This window comes from Macaca fascicularis, chromosome 7, assembly GCF_037993035.2.
Source record: "Macaca fascicularis isolate 582-1 chromosome 7, T2T-MFA8v1.1".
In the NCBI taxonomy this organism is placed as follows: domain Eukaryota; kingdom Metazoa; phylum Chordata; class Mammalia; order Primates; family Cercopithecidae; genus Macaca; species Macaca fascicularis.
This window is the reverse complement of record NC_088381.1, coordinates 137,915,777-137,938,064: the sequence shown is the minus strand read 5'-3', so window position 1 is coordinate 137,938,064 and position 22,288 is coordinate 137,915,777. Positions and strand designations below refer to the sequence as shown.

General features: G+C 47.6%; 1 protein-coding gene across 11 annotated transcripts in view; it reads right to left on the bottom strand.

The window, feature by feature from the left end:
• The window catches only part of SMOC1 (SPARC related modular calcium binding 1), a 150,757-nt gene that overhangs the window by 6,420 nt on the left and 122,049 nt on the right, over nucleotides 1–22,288 (bottom strand). For all 11 annotated transcript variants that reach the window (XM_005561617.4, XM_015453934.3, XM_005561618.4 and 8 more), the window contains 4 exons: nucleotides 13,811–14,003; nucleotides 13,197–13,279; nucleotides 11,239–11,344; nucleotides 2,410–2,654 (listed from right to left, as the gene is read on the bottom strand). In XM_005561617.4, coding sequence (XP_005561674.1) covers nucleotides 2,410–2,654; nucleotides 11,239–11,344; nucleotides 13,197–13,279; nucleotides 13,811–14,003 — 627 coding nt within the window. The remainder of the gene's footprint in view (nucleotides 1–2,409; nucleotides 2,655–11,238; nucleotides 11,345–13,196; nucleotides 13,280–13,810; nucleotides 14,004–22,288) is intronic.

Below are 22,288 nucleotides of genomic sequence, written 5' to 3'. Positions count from 1 at the left end.
GAAGAATAGTAATATTGAACTTCTATTGAGTTATACTTCAATTTCTCAGGCACTATAGGAAATGCTTTCACTCACTGTCCATTTAATCAGCACAACAGTCCTACGAGATAGACTCTAGCATTATTCCCATTAAGCAGGTGAAGAAACTGAAATGCAGAATGATTCAGTAATTTGTACTGAACTGAAATCCAAAATGCTCCAAAATCCAAAACCTCTTAAGTGCTGACATGATGCTCAAAGGAAATGCTCACTGGAGCATATCGTATTTCAAATTTTGTGGATTTGGGATGCTCAACCAGTAAGTGCAATGAAAATTTTACAAAATCGCAAAAAGTTCCAAACACTTCTGGTCCCAAGCATTTCGGATAAGGGACACTCAAGATGCATGTGGTGAAAGAGCGAGGCCAGGGCAGAGGCAGGGTTTGAACCATGACATTGCTGAGTCCTGGAGACTCAGAGTACTATGGGAACAGAGAAGCATCTGCATCAGACAGCCATGCCCAGAGTGATGAAGTCACACACCAGGAAGCCTCAGAACCAAGGCCAGAAACCGGCCATGGAGCAGGTGGGTCCCAAGCCCTGGTTCCTATAGGAACCCATTCATTTCCCATGCTACTCTTTGGGTTTACTCTGACAACTGAGGAACAAGGAAAATGCCTTTTTGTCTTCTGCTAAACTCTTTCCCTAGGAAATCTCAGCTTTTCCAAAGCTTCCATTTCAAATAAGTCAGCATCACCCAAATCTGTATCTTCAAAACCTTCACGGGCATTACAGAGTCACTTATCCTTCATGTGCATCCAACTCAGTGTGTCCAAACCACGCTTGGGCTCCCTCTGCATCCCTCTGCACCTAACCTGCTCTTCCTTCCATGTTGCCCATCTCAGTGAGCAGCCCTGCCTGCAGCTGAACAAACCTACCTCTGCCCCATAAACCAGCTTGATCTCCAATCACCCACTTCTCTCCATCCCCCTTACCCTGCTGCGTTTTCATAACTTGGCCCTCCATCGCTCTAGCCTGGACTGTGCCATGCCTCCTATTGGGTGACCCTGTCATGCTCATTTCCAATCCATGTCCCACCCTGAAACCAGAATAATTTTTTAAGAAAAACCGATACTATCAATTCTCTGATTGAACCCCTTTAACAGCTTTCCACTACCCTTATAAAGTCTAAACTCTTTCACCTGAATTTAAAAACTCTCCAACTTCACCTTGCCTCTTGTCACCATCCCTGCTCTTCCTATCTGTTAAAATATTCATTTCGGTCACACAAACATCCTTCACCTCATTGAAAACTGTTTCCTTGCCTCCAGAGCTTCACTCCTCGTTTGCCTCAGCGTAGAACACTCTTCCCACTCCTGACTTCTCTGCTTGGCCATCTCCCACTCATGTTACCAGTAATGGGTTAGACCACGGGTTGGCAAATTTATCTGCAAGAGACTAGATAGTAAATATTTTAGGCTTTGTGGGCCATGTACGGTCCCCGTTATATATTCTTCTTTCAAAAAAACGTATAGCTCTTTACAAATGCAAAAATCATTCTTAGTTCACAGGCTGTACAAAAACAGGCCACAGACTAGATTGAGCATTTAGGCCGTTGTTTGCTGAGTCCTGGTTTAGGCATCGCTTCCTTCACAAATTTTTCCAAGGCTGTCTGTCCCTTAGTGTCTTGGGTGCCCCTATATATGTTGCTACAATGCTCTGCACTTGCCCTGCTGTGACAGAGCCTATTAGTGTTCACCAGAATTCACGCTGTCCTCTTCCTGGGTTCCCTTCCCTAGTGAATGAGTTCTGGCTAATGAATTATGAGCAGGAATGTGTGTCATTTCCAGGGCTGGCCCATACAACTCCCTCACACGCACTGCTTCACGTCTACTCCATCTGGTTGACTGAGGATGGAGATGATCCCCAGAGTAACCTTGGAAACCACATGATGAAGACGGCAGAGTCACTCTCAGCCTGGATCCCAGAGTGACTGCATAGAGCAATCCCTGCCCCTACTCCTTCCCCTACACACACACACACACACACACACACACACACACACACACAACCTGCGACCATGCTGAACTATTACATGGGAAAGAAAAATTTTCCACTCTGTCAAACAATGATGTATGGATCTACTTGTAACTGTAGCCTGGCCCACCCTAGTACACTCTCACAGCACTTAATCACACAATCACAGCTCATATGAGTGCTTATTTAAGCTCTGTTTTCTGTGCAAGAATAGGGACCTTATCAGTCAATTCCACCACTGTCTCAAACATCTAGCATGAAGCATAGCACACTCTCAGCAAATAATTGTTGAACAGATGAGTACCTGGGATCTCATTTATCAGAGAGCCCTTGATCCCATGCCTGGGTGGGGGCAAGTATTGAAAGGCCAGGAGCACAGGGGAGAGCACTCACCTTCTTTGCTAACACCCAGGCAGCCCTTCAGCTCGGGCAGTGAAATCACCTTGTCTTTGTTCAGGTCACAGTAGTCAGTGAAACGCCGGGCACATTTCTTGGGCTTGGCTTTCTTCTTCACATAGCGCTTGAAGGGCTTCATCTCCCGCTTGTTAATGTCATTGCTGCTATTGCTGTCCAGCTGGCTGAAATACCAGTGCACCACCCGCTCCTCCAGGGTGTGGCTGGGGTCGGGCTCTGAGAACCTGGGCCATGGACAAACACCCCCACCCCAGAGAACACCACTCAGGTTCTTGCAGGAAGCATCAGCCCTGGTATGACTGCCCCCGGGAAGGTCAGGTAGAAACAGCTCCTCCAAGCCAAAGTCCACCCAGAGCGGCTCAGTCTGTGATGGCATCAAGCCATCCTCTCCGACTCAGATCCCAAGATTGGACCACTCTTCTCAGGGCTCCCCAAGTGGGTAATCCTTATTACACAAACATGCCTCACCCTCTACCAAAACCAGAAATGTTCTTGTACACAACGGGTGCTCAAGACAAATTGGCTTGATCTAATTTGCTGAATAAACCAGAGCTGGAATCCAAACTGTCCTTCCCCTTGCCTAGCACTCACTGCGGACCAGCTGCTCATCACACGTAAACATGTGCCCTGGGGTGGATGTAACTGTGGGGAAGATGCTGTGAGCACCCACTGTACACCCAGTGCCAGTCCAGGGCCTGGAGGGTGCACCCCTGGCCTCAGGTGGCTCACTGTCTCTAGTAGACAGAGCCAAAAAGGTGAAAACAGTCATGACGACTAAATGTGGGGTGTGAGGTTCCCATGGTCCATCACTGCTGGACACCCCATGCAGTGGGAACGGAGAGAAGAAAGCAACTGGGACAGACACAAACAAAAGTTCTAAAACTGGAAAAGCCTGGACCTACTGGGGATGAGTCTCTCTAGCCGGAGGTTTTAGTCAGGGGGTCTGGGGCGGACCCAGGAAACCACATATTCACCAGCATCACCAGGTGATTCTGCTGAGAAACGCTGGACTGGAGTCACCAAGAACACTTCCTGGTGTCCAGATGTAGAGTCACAAGCACGTCTAACACAGCCCCTCATCAGGTTACAAGACCAACATCTACATCTACATGTGTAACTACATGCAATGGCCTACCCATCTACGTTATTTACTTAACTGTGTCCTATTTTCTCCCAAAAAGGAGTCAGGGTGATAACTACTATTTACAATTTTTAAAGCCAACAATGGGTCTATGATAGAGGGGCTTCCTGGGATCACTAACCAGGAGAATGGAACCCCATGAGCCCCATGGCTCCTGTTCCCAGGGTTTGACACTGAGTGTATGTGATCTAGTGTATGTGATCAGGTGCAGCTTCCCCTGATCACAGGGGAAGGAGAATAAGGTTGAGGTTGGGAGTCCCACACATTCACATCCTCAGTGTGCAGGGCACTGGGACAGAGTGCATGACTACCAGAGGTCAAAAGACGGGCAGAGGGCTCACTGTTCCACAGGGATCCTAGACCAGGGTCCAAGGCCTGTCTGCACATTCTGAAGCTGTTCCTGGTGGGAAAACTATTCAAGGCACTTGCCATGCCACCCTCTCTTCTCTGGGGTTTGCTGAGTTTTCCAGAAGGGAGATAATCTCTGACCCCTCCCCTGTGAACAAGCCAGCAAAATCCCTCCTCTTCCATCCCCCCAAATAACCTCCAAGTTCAGCGAAAAGTAAGTTCCATTATGGAGGGGAAAAACAGCCAGTCATCCATCCTTGTTAGATGCCTATTCCTAATTAGGTGAATTTCAGTCTTGGGCAGGTACTCCGGACATCCTGCACTGATTCCAGGAGGACGCAATTAGTGGATCTGCCAAGGGGACCTCATCCTAACAGGTTTAACTCAGAGAGTACCTGGCGGAAGGTGTGAGGGGGCCATGGAGAGCTGCCAGCTGCCTCTAACTCTTAGGAAATCTGCTTAGTCTGTCATGGAAACCAGGCTCAGGAGGTCTTTGAAACAGGCATGAAGTTATTCACTGCAAAACTCAGATTTTGTCTCCGCCAGCATACACAGTATTCTGAGGTTTTCCATCTTTCCCTATTTTACCTGCAATATTCACTCTTAAGATGGCCCCTGCAGTGTATACCAGTTGCAAAGGCAGAAAATTCTGTTGGAATGCTGTTGGTGCAGGTAGGGGAGTGACCTGCCTGTCTCTGCCTTTCCCCAGATAGCAGGGAGGACACAGGCTGCGGGGGAGAGACGGAAGGCCCCTAAGGAAGGAACTCGGTTCTCTCAGGCAATGGGGGAGGCAGTCAGGGACCTTCCCACTCAGCCCCTCGCCAGGAGCCATGAGGGTTCCAAGGCAAAGGCAGCTCTTCCTTTAACCTTTAGGCTCAGTATAGCGTAATGTCTACCTAGAGGCTGGAATAATAAAGCCTCAGTCACTGAGACGGGAAGGGATGAGGTCATCCCACCCAGAGGCCCTGCCAGGGGAGGCGCGCTCCCTCCAACACGTGTTTCTGGGGCTCCCGCCTGTCCAGCTTTCAGCAACTCCACTGATAGAGCTCTGCCACCCTCCTTTGCGCTGTTTTGCAGCAAGAAGCAGTTCTTCTTCTGACTTTACAACCTCCAAGAGTTTCCTTACATGCCTGAGAGTGACCATCATCTGGCTCCTGCCCCTTTCCCTGCCTTTCTTCTGATTTTCCCTTCTTGACATCTCCTTGCCAGAAGAACAACATTTTGACCCTCTTCACTCCCACCAAGACCTCCCAGTGCAGGGCAGCCACAGCTTCTGATTGCTGCCCCCCACCCCGCCTGGCTCCCAGCCAGGGTGGAGATGTGCAGCGTTCACTTCCTCAGGAGAGATCCTCTGAGCCCCTCCAAGGAGTGCCTCTGGGCTCCGTCTAACACTGCCATGACCCACAGCCTGCCCTGTGAGGCCCAAGGGTCCTGCTGCCTTCCTCCCTCCTTCCCAGCTAGCATGATACTCTCTGCTTCTGAACTCCTTTGGCTGCCAAAACAACCCCCAAACTCCCAAGTAAGAGAGCCCTACCTCTACCTGTAAGCTGGGTAGCCCTAGGGTCATCTTTGGAATTCAACACTTTGGCCAGGCCAAACTCCAACTACATTAATAGCAGAAATTTTCAGCTTTGAGTCCATGAGGGATTATGAACCCTCTGAGAGCCTACACAAAGATATGAGCTCTCTCTCTAGAGAAATGGACATACACAAAGAAGTCTGCAGATTTTAGGAGATTAATGGACTCCCTAAATCCCATTCAAAGTCCATAGACTCAGGTTAAAAAGAAAAAAAAGACAAAAAACAAACAAACAAACAAACAAAACCCTTGATCTAGAGGAATGGAGGCTCTAGCCATGGCCCAAGAAGAAGATGCTTAAAGAAGATGGAGTGAGACAAAAGACAGCAGCTGGAGGGGTTTGGGGATAGTTTCCCTACTTCCAACAAAACTATTGAAGGCAATGGATTTAAAAACTCTGTAAATCAAGTTTCTGACCTGGCAACAGCCTTAAGTCACAGATGAGGTTGACAGCAGGTACCCACTATGCTTTGTACAAGCTCTTGGCTAAGACTGAGATCCAGCAAGAGTCCTGGCATAGCAGTAAGTGTGTGCAAAAGAAGACCCAGGAGGCCTCTGTTAACTGAACAGAATCTGAGATTTTTCCTGGGGGAGTGCTGGATAGACATGGAGCAGGGAGGCCTCCCCCAGAGCTTCAGGAATCTCTCGAGCAGTCTTTGCTGGAGACTTTCCATCACAGTTAGACCCCCTCAACCACAAAGCCATAGCCCAAGAAAGCCCAAAGCCTTGCCCCTTCCCCTCCCAGTTCCAGGCTTACACCGGCCTCAGGCTCCCAACCTGTCTCACATGAGCACACATATATTCCTGGAGGTTAGGACTGCTGGATTCAAAGCTGCTCATCAGGCAAAGGCTGGGGACCTAAGTAAGAGGGAGCAAGGGCTCCGCAGGATCAGCGTAACAGCACTCACTTGTCCACACTGCAGACTTCTCCACGGGTAAAGTTCTACTTCTACTAAAAGGGCTCACTAGGTAGGTAAAATATCCAAGTTTCCTTGGATATGGTATGAAAAGACACACCCAAATGATACCAAATTCCAGATTTTAGAAGACTATGGTTCAGACAACATGAGCCAGACAATGCTAGTGTCTGCCCTACCTCTGGGCTGTTTTTGTGGCTGTCCTGTTGACTTCTGCCTCCAGGATGAGGAAACCCACTAGAGCCAAGTTCCTCCCCAAACTGGCCCCACGGAGCCTTCTCCCAGTTTCAGAGGTGACACAGGCCACCCTTCTCCCACAGCACTTTCAGTTTTGCTTCTGCAGCCTCAGCCTCGCCAGGCCTTGGCTGCAACGCACAGCTGGAGAGCCAGCTCCGCTTACCACAAGGAAACCTGCTTTGGCCAAGATCTTGGGCCCAGTTCTGCTGTCCTAAGCAGTTTTAGAGAAGGTAAGGCGGGACTGCCTGGAGGCACTAGCCAAGCCAAGCAGACCAACTGAGCCCCGTCTGGAGTCGGGTCCAGGCCCCGCCAGCTGTGCGGGTGCGGCTGGGAAATGCCAAGTCAGCCACATTCCAGCCTCTTCCTTGCAAAGCCATCAACGGGCAACCACACTGGGCAGGAAGGAGGAAGCCACAGTACGGTCTCCCCTCGGGGGACCACGTGAAGGGCCAAGAGGCTCACACAGCCCTTCCCACCTCCCCTCAAAGTTGACTTTCCCTAGGGGAGGGTGGAGCCAGGAGAGGGTTCCCCTGCTCTAGAAGACTCTGCCGGCTGAGATCTCAGAAATCTTCCTTTGGGACTGATAAATGCTAATGGGTGCCATGGGAAGGCTGATCTAACGGGGAGCACTGCCTCCTGGAGCCCTGGCCAGAGGGGACAAAGGGATAACTCACTCAACCAGAAAACATTCACCGTGAGGGACTATCACCCAATGATATTTGCAAGGCACCCCCTCCCACGCAACTGCCATAGAGTTTTCACAGACACCCCATTCTACTCTGCCTATTTTTAGATATTTGTGGCACTGCTTTTTGCTACTAAATCAGGCCAGAAAAGGGAGTAGATGCCTCCCACTCTTCCACTCCCCACATCTAGCAAGTCTTGAAATCCTATTGATTTCTTTATAAAAGCTTCAGCAAATCATCCTTTTCCCACAGTCCATGCCCTCATCACCTCTCACATTGACACTTGCTATCATCTTCCTGCCTACCTTGCTCCCCTCCAATCCCGCTTCCATAGTGCCATCAGGATGACTCCGCAAAAATGTCCACCTAACCCTGCAGCTCCCTTCTGCCCTGCATCTTGAATCCCAGGGCGTGGCACCAGCTGGGCTCTGCCCAGCTCTGCAGCCTCATCTCCCCAACCCGACTCCCAAATGTGAACCATACTACTTCTTACAATTCTCTCCACACTCCCTACCCTGTTGAGTGTTCACACCTCACTACCCACATGGTCCCCTCTGCTGGAAAGCCCTTACCCCTGGTCCATCTAGGTCAGGCATTTCCCATTCATAAGTGAAGATGGGGCTCCACGGTCGCTCCCATGGAAAGCCTTTCCTCGCACGCCCTGGCTTCCCAGGGTCCCTACAACACTTTCTCAGCCTCTATTATCCCACTGACTTTGTACTGCAGTCATGTGGTTGTTCTGTATCTCCCCTCCAGGCCAGAAACTATCCCCTTTTCTTCAGATGCCCCAGAACCTAGCATGGAGCTCATACCAGGGGCAGGTTGAAACATGAGAGTTGATGCAAAGCCAACATCTCATGCCCGACAGGAAGTAGACTGGGAGGAAGACACCTTTTTTCTGTACTGTTCAAACATCTTCTATCCCTTTTTCCCACTGTCCCCAAGTGGGACTGTTTCCCTGGCCTCAGCTGATGTCCAGCTTTAACTACTAGAGTCTGAGAGGATAAAGGAGGGATCAGATGTGGCTTCCTTAACCTCATGCCTGCAGCCCCAACTCTGCCTGAACTCCACAGTCAAAGCCAAAACCCAGGATGCCTGGATTTCCTAATTGTCTTCGTCAGTCCTGTTCCAGACATGCTACCTGACCTCCAGCTTCCCCATGCGTCTGCTCCTCCATCACACAAGAGGGACAACTGGCCAAGGTCTGTCTGCATGGCGCTCCAAGTCCCTGGGTCCCGGCCACGGTGCCCTCAGGCCCTGGTTACAAAATAGCACCACAGTAAACTTGACAACTGGCTCCAGCCTTATACTTGGTCTTTTGGTGGTCGGGGTAGATCCTCTGATGTGTGCCAGAAAGAGGTCTTATCAAAACAGGGATCCATCCATCTATCCCTGTCCCTCTAGCTATTTATTCATTTAACATATTTTATTGGGCACCTACTATGTTCCAGGCACTAGTCTAAGCTCTGGGAATACAGGAGGGAAGAAGACAGAAAATGTTTCTTCTCTCATAGAACTTAAATTCTCACTGGGTTTGGGGAGACAGATAATATATCAACAAGCCAGCAAAGTATCAGACCGTTATATATGCTAGGCTGAGAGTTAAAAGGGGTGCTGAGGTACAGGGTAAACAGGCAGCTCTTGCAGATTGAGTGCTCCTGGAGAAGGTGACATTTAAATAGATAAGCAGGGGCCAGTCATTGGAAGATGGGGAACTGAATTCTAGGAGCAACTGACATACAGGTCCTGGAACAGACAAGAGCTTGACTTGTTCGAGGAACCAGAACTGAGGAGAACCAGGAGAACCAGTGCCTGGAACACAATGATGGGAAGGAAAGGAATATGTGAGGAGAGGTGGGGCCAGCTAGGTTGTCCTGAAGGGCCAGCCCAGGTCAGAGTTAGGGCTTATGCTGAATATAGTGGGAAGATCTGGGACGGCCTTAAACCCTCTTACTACGCTGGTAACCCTGGCAGCTACCTTCCTGGATAGCAGTTTCTCTCTTTCTTCTCCCTTCTCCCACCCACTTCCTTGATTTCTAAACTATTTCTTGGAGCATCTTGTCTGTCTTTTGACTAAAGTCCAGCCTCTAGGTAACATAACTACCAAAGGCAGTTCAAATCTTTCATTCCCATCAAAACCAAGTATGGTCAAGCTAATATGAGCTTAAAATGAAAAACATGTTTTGAAAACAATTATTTTTTTGAAAAATCTCTTCCAACTCTAAATCACACCTAAAATAGAATGGAAAAAAGATCCTCTTCCCTAAGGACACACTGATATTAAAAAATCATAAATTTCTTAGCTTTCATTGCCTGTAAAAATCCCTTCTGTCTGTCATTTGAGGATAAGGCACAAACCTACCTTCCTTCCCCTGGCAGCAGGGCCCATCTGCGTCCCCCACCTACAGCGGAGACCACGCAGTGCTCTTGGGAAAGCAGCCAGGGGGAGCTTGAAGTCCTGCCTCCTTAGGACTCAGGCAGAACTGCAGGTGGGACCCATGCAGGGTCACCACTGAGGGAGCCATGCTGGGGTCCTTCCAAGGCCTAGGCTTTTTCTCTTGGTTGCATTCCTTGCCTTATGGATAACAGCTCTGCCGCTGGGCAGATGCCGGGGAACTAGCGCTCCCTCCTTAGTGAGCCATAGAAGTTCAGAGGCAGGCTTCCCATCTCTGCCAAGCCTAGGGTACCTCCCTTGCTGCTGTAAGGAGACTAAACACCCCCCTGCTTGTCTCCACCAGTCCCTGCTGTGCTTCCCCAACTGGCTTCATAAGCAGAAGTCTTACTCAGCATGTCTCACAGGCCTTTTGGGATCTGAGTCCTGCCCATCTCTTCCATCTCACGATTACCACTCTTACCTCCTCCGCTTCCTCCTCCTCTGACTATCCATCCCAGCCCAACCTAACTGAACCATAGACATGCACTTTCTTGGATCCACAATATCCTTTCATTCTCTCTGGAATGGCTTTCTCTTTTCTTTGACCGGCTAAGTCCTTTAAAACTATCCTTTAAAACTCAGCTCAGATATCACCTCCTCCAGGAAGCCTTTTCTGACTCCTTCAGACTGAGTTAGACAACCATTCTCCGTTCTTCCACCTCTGTCCTAGCACTCACCACAGATTTTGTAAGTATCTATCTATGGTGTAGTATCCCCACTAAGCTGCATCCTTTGAAGGTGGGACATGCCTCTATCCCCAGATACCTTGTCCTTAGCCCAGTGTTTGCTGTGTCTTCCATGTTCAAAAGGTGGTAAGCAGATGGATGAATGCACGCATGCATCTCCAACCAACTGGCCTAAGGGGCCAAACTCACGAGTGCCAGCAATGCTGGTTACTGGGGAGCATGTGCATTTCAGCCTCAGGTCAGGACTGCCTCAGCTACCACCTCAATTCCTGACCTAAGCTGGATTTGGCTACATGAGTGTCCAATTCCATTGCCAAGAGCTCCTTGGAATTCTCAGGATGCCAAAAAGGCATTTGGTTCCTGCCCTTTAGGAGACAAGAAAATCACAAAGTGCTTTGTGCTTCCTCTCTGTCCTCCCTCTCTGTCCTCCCTGTCCCCATGATATGCCCATCACCCTTCTTGCCATTCAGAACTCTCACTCCAATCCATCCCCTTCTGAGATTAAACAGCTGGAAGTCCCAGACAGCCCTGGACTTTCCTATAAAGCAGGTAACTAAAAGCTAGGGACAAGCAGCTCCCAAAGAATAGGGAAGGTAGAGGGGCAGGAAGATTTTTGGCAGAAGGCAGGTCAAAGCTATGGGGACATGGTTTCAGGAAACAGATCACCTTCTAGCCCTTGCCCTCCGCAAACCCTGCCCGCTCTCCCACCCTCCCTCAGCATCTGAAAAGTCAGGGGCCCCACATTTTTCTCCTGGGCCTGATTCCTGCTCACATTCTCACCTCCCACCTCCAGTGGGCGCTGCTGAGTTAATGGCCTGAACCATGTCAGTGGTGAGAGCATCCAGTAGGCTGGTGATAAACTCCATTTTCTTCCCTTCTGGACAGCCTAAAAGATAAAATGAGATTTGAAGGTAGATGCCAGGTTATAATCAAGTCAATAGCTTTCTCAACTACCATCCTTTCCTGAACTTCTCAAAGCCCTTCTTGTCCAGCCAAATCCACTTTAGGGATTTGTTTACTGATCAGAGGAGTCTCATAAACTTCCATAGTTCCTTTACCTATACCCCACAAAGGACCATCAGACCAAATAATGCTTTCAATTTTCTTCCATTCCACACATTTTTGCTAGACATCAACTCAGGCACCATGTTAAATGCTAGAGATACAGCAGTGAACAATACAGAAGGTCCTTATCCTTGTAAAGTTCACATCTACAGGGGAACCCAAGCTAATAGCCAAGCAGTCATCCTAAAGCGAGAAAAATACTGTGTTATGGGTAAGAACTAGGGGCTGTGGGAGCACAAGACAGGGAGAGAACCCCCAGTGGTCAAAGTTGACTTAAGTATACCTACCACCAGATCCACCCAAGAGTGTCCTCCTTTTTTCACTTCCCTCCTCATCCATCTTAGATTATAACTACAGCATCTCTCTTGCCAGTACTCTCAAGTCCTTTGTTCCTTTTTTCCTCCTTGTACTATTCCAGCAAAACACAGTAAAGCACAGATGAACCTTCTATAGATACGCCTTTTCCATGTCTACACTACATAGCTGGGGAAAACACCACCACACAATTGGATAAATGGGTGTTCTATAAAGTCACGATCACCAGCACCAGATGGGCCTTCTACACTACTCCCAATGCTCCTCTCCACAGCAACTCCACACAGAAATGAGCAACTAGCTCATTCTCTTCTGTCCCCAAATCCTCCAGGTCTCAGGTTCAACACTTGCTTCTCAGAGAAGCTGTGGAATCTAAAGTAAGTTCTCCCTGCCATTCTCACAGCACATTCTGCTTTTCCTCCAGAGTACCCACCATGACTATCTATAAATGCCCATATTCATTTATTCGTATCCTATCTGTCTCCTTCACTCTGTAAGTCTCATGTCAACTTTGACCACTAGATTATACCCAGTGCCTGGCACATAGTAGAATCTCAATTCACATTTGTTGAGGGGTTGGCTAAAAGGGATACCCTGGCCACCATGACTCCATTCTTGTGATGGGGTGATTTCTACAAACCTCGTGTGGAAACTCCCTGACTTTTGGAACTTTCTGCTTTCAGTTCTCACTTGGAGTCCTGATATGTCATGGAAAGGTGGCCCATTTCCCACCAGCACTAATCTGACTTTGTGCTGTGTAAGGAACTAATCTGACTTTGTGCTGTGTAAAGAAAACAAGATTCCAAGCCACCAACATTTAGTAATTTTACTGTAACCTGTAGGCAGAGATCACTATAAATAAGGGGAAACCCACAAAGCAGCCGTCTGGAGGTCCCAGGGCCCTTCCTATGTGTCTTGTGTCACACTCCATGATGGTCCTGTGTCACAGAGGTCATCTGCCTCTTCAGAGCAGGCAACAGACACTGTCCGCATCGCTCAGGACAGCCCCTCCCTGTAAGCTATCTTATCCTCACAGCCCTGGAAAAAATAACTCACAGTGCTCAACACATTGTCCTCATGGACCTCAGATGGACAACGCATTGTGGAATTGCAGAGACAGGATTTTAACCCAATGACTGCATTATAAAGACGAAGAGGCACAGGGAAGAGAAGCAACGTGCACAAGAGCACAGAGCTAATTAGGGATAAATCCCCGACCGGGATGCAGATCCCACGGCTCCTGGCTCCATCTTACATATGGGGAAACAGACAAAGAGGAAGCAGCTTCTTCTGCATGATGAGAGGGTGGAGGAACAGAAGGAGGTGACGGTGCCGGCAGGGCCAGCATCGTCTCCCACCTGGTAGCTCCCTGTCCTTGAAGGGGTCATCCACCTCTGTACTCTTGGCCCTGGCGTCGCTCTCACAACTGGGCATCACGTAGCTGAGAAAAGAGAGATATGGGGGGGTTGGGAGGGGCAGGCAACTGAGCCTACTTCAGTCACTACTGCCCAGCAATGATCTATGTTGTCACCAAGCCTAAAGCACCAAAGGTGGGCAGCACGATATCCCTTGTGCTGTCCGGCAGCTACAAGGCAATCTTAGCATCAATGTTCCCATTGCGACATGTTCAGGCATGTCATTTCAACCACCCAAGCATAATAACAATGATACTTGAGCTGCACGCAGTATCTTTTTTGATCCATGGAACTGAGTGGCTTAGAAAGGGCAATAATCTCATCAGGAAACTGACGTTCAGAGAGGTTAAGTACTGTTCCAAGGTCTTAAGTTAGAAAGAGACAGGCCTGTGACCAGAATCCAGGTCCCAGGGTCTTTCTACCTGAAAGTCTTCTACTCGTTGAAAACATTGCTCTCCCAGGCACTCCCACCAAACCAGGGCAGGAACGCTGGGAGATGCCAGCATGCCTAACAGCCAGCAGGTCCCTTTTCCCAGGACTCAGCCTGGGGGGCTTACCGTGTGGAGGTCCCAGGCAGCGGGCGCCCTGTGTCCACCAGCACACACCAGCAGTAGCCAGTGGACTGATGGCACTGCACTGGCTTATAGAGTCCCCCAGGGGCACACTCAGGGATGACAATACCCTCACGGGGATTTTGCCGGGCCTCTTCCAGGGCACTCTGCCTCTCCTGGTCACACGAGTAGACTTTCTCTGCAAGAGAAGACACAGCTTGTGGTGACTATCACTCCTGTGATTTAACATTCCTGGCTTCTGTGTCCAGCACCCAAAGTAAGTAGCAAGGACCAGGCCTGGACCCAAGGAACTGATGAGCTGCCCCATTGATGAATTACCACGGAGAGCTGTCTCCCATGTCAGCGCACGCTGAGGGGGCTAGAGGTTCAGAACCTCCCTGTGGCCATCTCTGCTGCCAGCATTCGTTAGCATTCCCACCAAATAGGTTCAACTGCAGCAACAAGCCAGCCAGGGACTCCAGGGATGCCCCTTCTCAGAGTGGCAGCTTGTCCGGAAGGTGGAATATCTTACTGTTTTCAGAGTGGCTCCTATGGATGCTGTCTATGGGCTGCAGGAAAGGTGGGTGCAGGAGCCTGGCTACCCTGCAAGCTGATACAGGAATGCCTGTGCACGTAGACCCTTCCAAGCCCAGACACAGCAGGATGGAGCCGTCGCCATCAGCCTCATGTGGAGTGACGCTCGGCACCCAGGAGGAGCAGAAACAAGGTCCAGCCTTGGCTCCTCCCCACCCTCCAACACTGCTGAGCAAAGCAGGTAGAGTGAATTTCAGTGAATTACACAATGCTGCTTCCATCCAATGGGAGAGAAAACAGGCCCAGCCGGATGGTGTCTGCACTCAGCAGCCTCAGGAACACATGAGCATGTCTGAACAGTCAAACCTGGTTTCCCCCGAGCCAGTCCCCGGCTGAGACAGTGCATGGTACGCTGTGTCCAGCATGGCCAGCTCCAGGGCGTCTCACATCTGCACAGCCGCTTACCTGAAAATTATTTCCAATCAACCACTTAGCCTGCCTGGCTTCCCTTTTTGTTTTTTTCTGGTTTTGTTTTTGTTTTAATTATTAAAAATAAATAGTGTTGGATTTCTTATTATAAAGAAGTTTTAAAAAAGAAACTTTGGAAAAACCTATAATCCTGCCAAAGTTAAACACCGTACCTTCCCTAGATTTTACGTACATACACTCACGGAAATACAGGTGCACACATCTTCTTTTTTGATAACAAAAGAATCACATCATAAACCTGTACTATTACTTTATTTTTCATTTACTTGTTTATTTACCCACTGTATTTTTTTCATACCACTATTCTACAACTCTTCTCTTGAAGAAGTTGACAGGAATGTAGTCTTGGGCATCCCACTGAATGTTTACAGATTGTTACAAAAATACCCTTCTTAAGAGCAAGGAACTTGGTATCAGCAACCTGGAGAACCATGCTGTGCACTGAACAACAGCACAAGCAATCAAAATAACAGATACTCAACTCCACTTTAAAGAAGCCAAGTTCCTTGAAATAATGGCTCTGTTAATGACACACATATAGGTAGAGCGTGCATGTTTAAACAAGCCATGGGAGTACACAGAGACACAAAGTAGCTCAGTGCAGTTTTACAGATAAGTCAGATGACAGAAAAACAATGCTATGTCTCACTGCTAGGAAAATGCTCGAAAACAATAGCCTGGTGATTCTCGTTGCAGGGTAAAAATATTTCCTTAGGGGCATAAAAATATCTAAGGGCCAGGAGGCAGGCACATATAGCATATTCACTATTAAAATAGAAAATGTAATTTTGAATTTGGGAAGTGAAAAAAAAAAAAAACTACTGTTTTCATAATGCAAATATAGAAAAGCTAAACAGAATCTCCTTGGCTAGAGGAAGAGGAGTTTCAAACAGCTGACAGACATCAGACTTGGGATTCTGCCTCCAACTGTGACTACCACCAGAACAGCATCTAGAGGCAGGAAAGAGACAGAAACTGAGCAGGGAGAGGGGCCTTGGGAAACCTGGCTTAAAGATCCAGCATTTTGACTTCAGCCCCTGGCTGGGAAGGTGCCATGGCAACTTCAAGAGGATTATGCAAGAATTTTTCAATAGCTCCCCCAACCCCAATTTGGTAGCCTTATTTTCCTACGTCGTATTTCATGCCATGAAAGAGGCAACAGAGGAGCAAAACCAAAGGAAAACAGCTTTTTACTGGCACCACGTTCATGTAACAACCTCTGACAGAGGCTTTAAATTAAGACTCTCCAGGCCAACCTTCTAAAGCTATAAATCAGACTGAAAGCAAGAGGCAAAGAGAGAAGGGGGGATCTTCCCCAGGGGCAGAGCGAATAATGAACCTGACTTCACACCACTGGGGGTCCCAAGACCCTAGGAAATGTGGACAGGAGCCATCTAAGAATAGGCACAGACCCGTGATTAAGGCCCTGTTGATGGATTTCTGGAAGTCCTTGAAGGCTGTTCTGAGCTGTTTATAGTCAGTGTCTATGAAGTTCCATGGAGAATAAAATCATTAAAATGCCAGGCTCAGTGGCTCATGCCTATAATCCCAGCATTTGGGAAGGCTGAGGCAGGCAGACTGCTTACCCCAGGAGTTTGAGACCAGCCTGGGTAACATAGCAAGACTCTGGCTCTACAAAAAAAAACAAAAACAAAAACAAAAAACACAAAAAGTAGCCAGTGTGGTGGCACATGCCTGTAGTCCCAGCTACCCAGGAGGCTGAGGTGGGAGGGTCACCTGAGTCCAGGAGGTTGAGGCTGCAGTGAGCCATGATCATGCCACTGCACTACAGCCTGGGCCACAGAGTAAAACCCTGTCTCAATAAAATAAAATAAAATAATAGAAATGATAAAGCTCACTAATTTGGAAAAATGGGGTATAGCAAAGAATTTTTTTAAAAGCCTGAATGCAGGCTTTATTTTATTATTTTTATTATTGATTTATTACTTCATTACAGTATCTGCAAGTCCAGGTGCCTCTAAGAAAGAGACAGGAGTGATTTATCATAATAGCACTAACCCTCTGTGAAGAGTACACAGTGAGTTTGTCTCACAGCAAAGAGAAAATCTCCCTTAAAATCATCTTTACAACTAATAACAATAAAAACAAACATTCATTGAGTGATATGTGCCAGGCAATAGACTAAGGGCTTTACCTGATTAATCCTTTGCCCATATGAGGTAGGCACTATTATTATGCCCATTTTGTAGACAAGGAAACTGAATGTTGGAGAGATTAATGGATTTTCCCAAGTTCACTCAGCCAGGAGAGAGAAGGGCCGGGGATCCTGACAGTCAGGCTTGACTTGCTAACCTCTAGACAGTGTTGCCTCTAACCATTTGCTCTAGGAAACAAATAAATTTATTTTTACAGTGAGCTTTTCTATGTCAGTGTCTTTGTAGACTATCCCAAATCTGCTGCATTCAAAACCAAATGTTCTGGACACAGCACAGCCTCTTCTAAACAATGATATCTTCTCAACCTACGCAAACTACAGATCTTGTACCTGGATATTTTTCTCTCTTTGCCTCAGAAGCAGAAAACTTAATACCAAACTTAACTCACCCACCATTGCAGAACTATAAAATGAATAAAAATAGCTAACATCTGTTTGAGTATTTACCATGGGCCAGACTTGGTATTAGGTGCATTATTTGTATTAACTCACTTCAAATTCATTACAAACCTTTAAAGGCAGTGTTGTTATCCTCATTGAACAGAAAAGGATGCAGAAACACAGACTGGCTGAGAAATTGGATCAAGATCAAAGAACTAGGAAGTGGTAGAGCTGACATTTCAACACTGGCTGGGTGCTTCACCTCTCTGCGAGATCATCTTGACACAGAATAATCTGATTTTTATTCTAACCTATATTTTTCTTTTACTCAGTATAGTTCATCTCATTACAAAACAGTCCTCACTGAACTGTGCCTCCCTGTGATCATGCCCCTGTGTGGACCCCTCACATGGACTCTGGTTTCCTTTGGCCAATAGAATGTTGGAGGCAACGCTGATGCTGTGTGTCAGGCCGAGGCCTCAAGAAGACTTGCAGCTCTGGCTTTCACTTTTGTGGAAGCTGCCCTGAGATCACCAGGAGGAAGCTGGTCTCGCCTACTGGAGAACAAGAGGCCACAGAGAGGAAAGGGAAGCAACTCAGCGAGTAGATGTGAGAGGGAGGTCACCTTGTACATTCCAGCCCAGCTGATCCTCCCCCACCTGGATGAATCCAGGAGTAAATGCAGATAAAACAAGTACCCGGCCAACCCACAGACACATTAGAAAGAATAAATTATTTTTATGGTAAGCCAGTACATTTTGGAGCAGTCTGTCACACAACAACAGATAACTGAAACATCTAGACCTCCTCAACTATTCATCAACTTACCTTATACATGTTTTTGTAGCCCTGTAAGCCCTTCAATCAACCAATCAATTATTCTTGAAGGGCTTCTCTAGAGGTTATGGGTCATGCAGACGCTAATCAGTAACTACCACAGGTCATAAACTTATTCCATATCTGAGGACCCAAATTTGTAACTCACCCACCTTTGCAGAACTCTAAAATGAATAACAATAGCTAACATTTATTTGAGTATTTGCCATGTGCCAGACTCGGTACTGGGCAGTTTGCTTGTATTAACTCACTTCAAACTCAAACAAGCCTCTAAAATATGTTCTTCTTATCCTCACTGAATAAAGGAAGATGCAGAAACACAGACTGGCAGAGTCACTGGATCAAGATCACAGAACTAGGAAGTGGCAGACCCAAAAAGCCAGCCCACCCATGGGGCCACTGCCATCCTCTGTCCTTCTCGTTACCTGGATCCCAAATGCATGTTAAAATTCACATCTATCAGTTTTCTTAGGTACCAAGAAGTCCCCTTTCAGAATGCAAGACAGGAGACCAATTTCATGGGTCTCTTTGTGATCCTGGGTTCAGAGAGGGAGCTCCCCAGAAGTAGACACACACTGTTCTAAAATAATCTGTGCTCAGGAACATTCAGGGAGAGATGACAAGATTAGAAGGTCTGGCCAGGTATCTATGAGAATGGGCCAGGACCATCTGTAAACATCTGGAAGCCATAAACAGCAGGGGAAAGGGAACAATCAGGGCTGTCCAGTGGGGCATGGAAACACATAACCACACATACACACTCACACGCCTGCCTATAATCCTGTCCCTCAGAGGGTGCAGGGAAGTGAGAGTCAGGTCATTCCGCACTTGGCAATGAGTGGCTAAAACGTCAGTGACAAACCTCTGACTGCCTAAGAGAAGAAACACAAGAGAAAAACATCCAAGCAAACTGCCCAGTACCAAGTCTGGCACATGGTAAATACTCAAATAGAAGTGAAACCATGTCCACTCCTTGTCACCAGAAAGCACACAACCCTGTCCACCACTAATTGCACATGGCGAAGAAAGACCAAAGTCCAGCAGGAGTGGGCAGGGCAGGAGACAGGAGAGGAAAAAAGAGGTTGGACCAGATAAACATGAACCCTGTCTCCAGGCCCAGGGCACGGGTTCTTTCACATCCCACCAAGATGGGATAAGCCTAGAGCACAGCTCTATCGGCCCTATCAGCTAGGACCAGCCCAGGCCTCTGTGCCTCTCAATTACTCGTGGTGATTGGGAACAAAGGAAAGCATGGATAACCTAAATACCCAATCTTGATGTTAGCCCAGAGTTTAGTCTTTTATCCCGGAAACCTTTTCTTCTTCATCATCTTTTTCCTTTCTCTTCTTTTTTGGTTTAGACCAAAAATGGCCAAAAAGCATAAACATTACAAGATTTGAGTTTCGGCTCTTTGGGCTGGCCTTTTTTTCTAGACACTGCCTTCCAGAGGAGGAACTGCTGAAGAAAGCAGCAGACAGAAAAGCTGAGATCCTGGGTAACCCAACACCAAAGCACCTTCTGCACATGTAGTCAGCAGTTATTGGTTGGCCAGCTATGCTATAAACATTTTGGAGAAAGAACATGGGAACCTCATGGCGATGGAGGAAGACGGGGGTAAAGGGGGAGACAGGTGGAGACAGAAGATGGTAGACAGAGAAAGTCTGTGTCACTCAGGGTTCTGCAGAGAAAGAGAACCAATGGAAAATAGAGACAGGTGTGTGTGTGTGTGTGTGTGTGTGTGTGTGTATCTATGTATCTATTTGTTTTGGAAGGGCCAGCACAGGCACAAGCGCTTGATATCTATAGATTATAGATACACACACATATACATAAAGAGAGAGAGAGTAATATTTTAAGGAATTGGCTATGTAATTATAGAGGCTGGCAAGTCTAAAATATGTTGGGCAGGCCAGTAGGCTAGAAATTCAGGTAAGAGTGATGGGGCAGTCTTGAGTCCAAAATCAATAGGTCAGGTTAGCAGACTGGAAACTCAAGCAGGATTTCGATGTTACAGTCTGGAGGCAGAATTCCTTCTTTTTGGGGAAACCTTAGTCTTTGCTCTTAAGCCCTTCCACTGATTGGATGGGACCCACCCACATTATGAATGGGAATCTGTTTTATTTGAAGTCAATTGACTGTAAATGTTGACCACATCCACAAAATACCTTCACACCAATATCTAGGTAAGTGTTTGACCAAACAACCGGGCAGGATGGCCTAGCCAAATTGACCTATGACATGAAGCATCGTAAAGTCCATCTGAAAAATGAGTGCAAGAAAAAAGGCTAATCTTACAGAGAGCCATATGCAGAAGAACTGAAGAAGAGTCACAAGCCATAAAAACGTGGACTGGGAAGATGCCTTGTTGAATGATGCGGTCCTCCCAGAGAAAGAACCAGAGGCTCTCCCAGTGGAGGCTCGACTGGTAACCAAGGTACCTACTCTGGCCATCCGGACAGGGAGTTCCTTAGACTACAGAAAAAGTAAACTGACATTGTCTTGAGAGAGGAGGACCTAAAGCAGGATCCTGAGTAGCAAATAAGATTAGGGCCCAGGAAGAGGACACAAAAAAGGACTGGGACCTTGTAGACCCAGGTTATCACCCAGGATGTTACTGGTTGTATATGTACTGGGTGCTAGCATCATGTCAGGTGCTGGAGAGGCCAGAAAAATGCTCTAAGACATAGCAAGCAGAAAGAATAAACCATGAGATCTTAGCCTACCCTCATTCAAGGCCATCCTCCGTCCCCAAAGCTTTCCCTGAGGCCCCACCCAGAACAAGGCTAGAAGCAGTGTGGCCCTTGTGCAGGATCTGCCCCTTGTCCTCAGTGCCCTGTTTCATTGGATGCAAGTTCCTGGAAACTAGGACTCTGCACATCCTTCCTGAGCTTTCACCACACCCACCTCTGGTAGCTATAGGAGAGCCATGGAACCTCTGGTGTACAAGATTCATAAAGGGTACTTAGTCCAAGAACCCTTCTATTGCTTGAGTCCCCATCATGTCACCCCTCCCACAGAATTCTAGTCTGACACTTCAGAGACAGGGCTGCCCACTGTTGAATAAACCATGGGGATGAGCCCACAGAGGCTGCAAAAAGAGTATCTATCCCTTTGACACATCCTGGGAAATGCTACACACAACCCAGACCATCAAGCACTGGATTTTCTTAGGGGAAAAATCAATTAAAATGTTACCCAGACTGAAAAATGAGAGGCACTTACTTAGGTTTCATTGCAAAAGGAGTTGTCCCACTGAGCCAAGAATATTAAAGAAAAAATTAGCAGTGTGTCACCTACAGTGACCCTGAAACCCCTTCAAATACTTCACACCCACCTAGTCTCTTATCAAAAATGAATGAAATGCTGAAAGATAACCCAAAATATCAAACTGTGGGTTGAAAACAACCTTTCTAAATTACAATATGAAATTCCAGAGGCATAAGAAACCGCATGGCTCCAGTCTCAGGATTCTCTAGGTCAGCATGTGAGCATGTGAGAGTGTGGTGTCGGGAGCGTTCCAGAACCGTCGGGTGGCTGAGAATTTGGCAGAGGAAGGCACTGCAGGAGTAAAAGAGAGAAAGATAGGACCAGGTTGTAAGGAACTGACTTTGCTGTTTCAGAAGGGCTAGCACAGGGACGAGATGCGGTGCCCCGGGGAAGGGTTGCTGGACTCAGTGATTTATGGAACATCACTAAGCAGGCCCTTGCTGTTTATTTAGCCACATGGGGTTTTAGCACCTATGGTTTCAAGCCAACTATGTGAACAGGTTATTTTTCTTACTTGTGGACTTTGCACTTTTTCACAGGACGGGCTAAGTGGCCCCCAGAGGATCATTTTTCCAAGCACCATTTGCCGGGCCGACTCTGCCCTGCTACCATGGCTTTCCATCCCACACACCACTCGGTGCCACTTGGCCATTGCCAATTCCCAATTTCTCAACATTTATGTGACTCAGAGTTATGCAGGGGCTCTGGGAGCCCCTGAAGAAAGGGAGACCACAGAACCATTGCTCAGGGCTCCTTTCCAAACACAGGGCAGACACCTGACCCAGAAAAGGAAAGGCCCT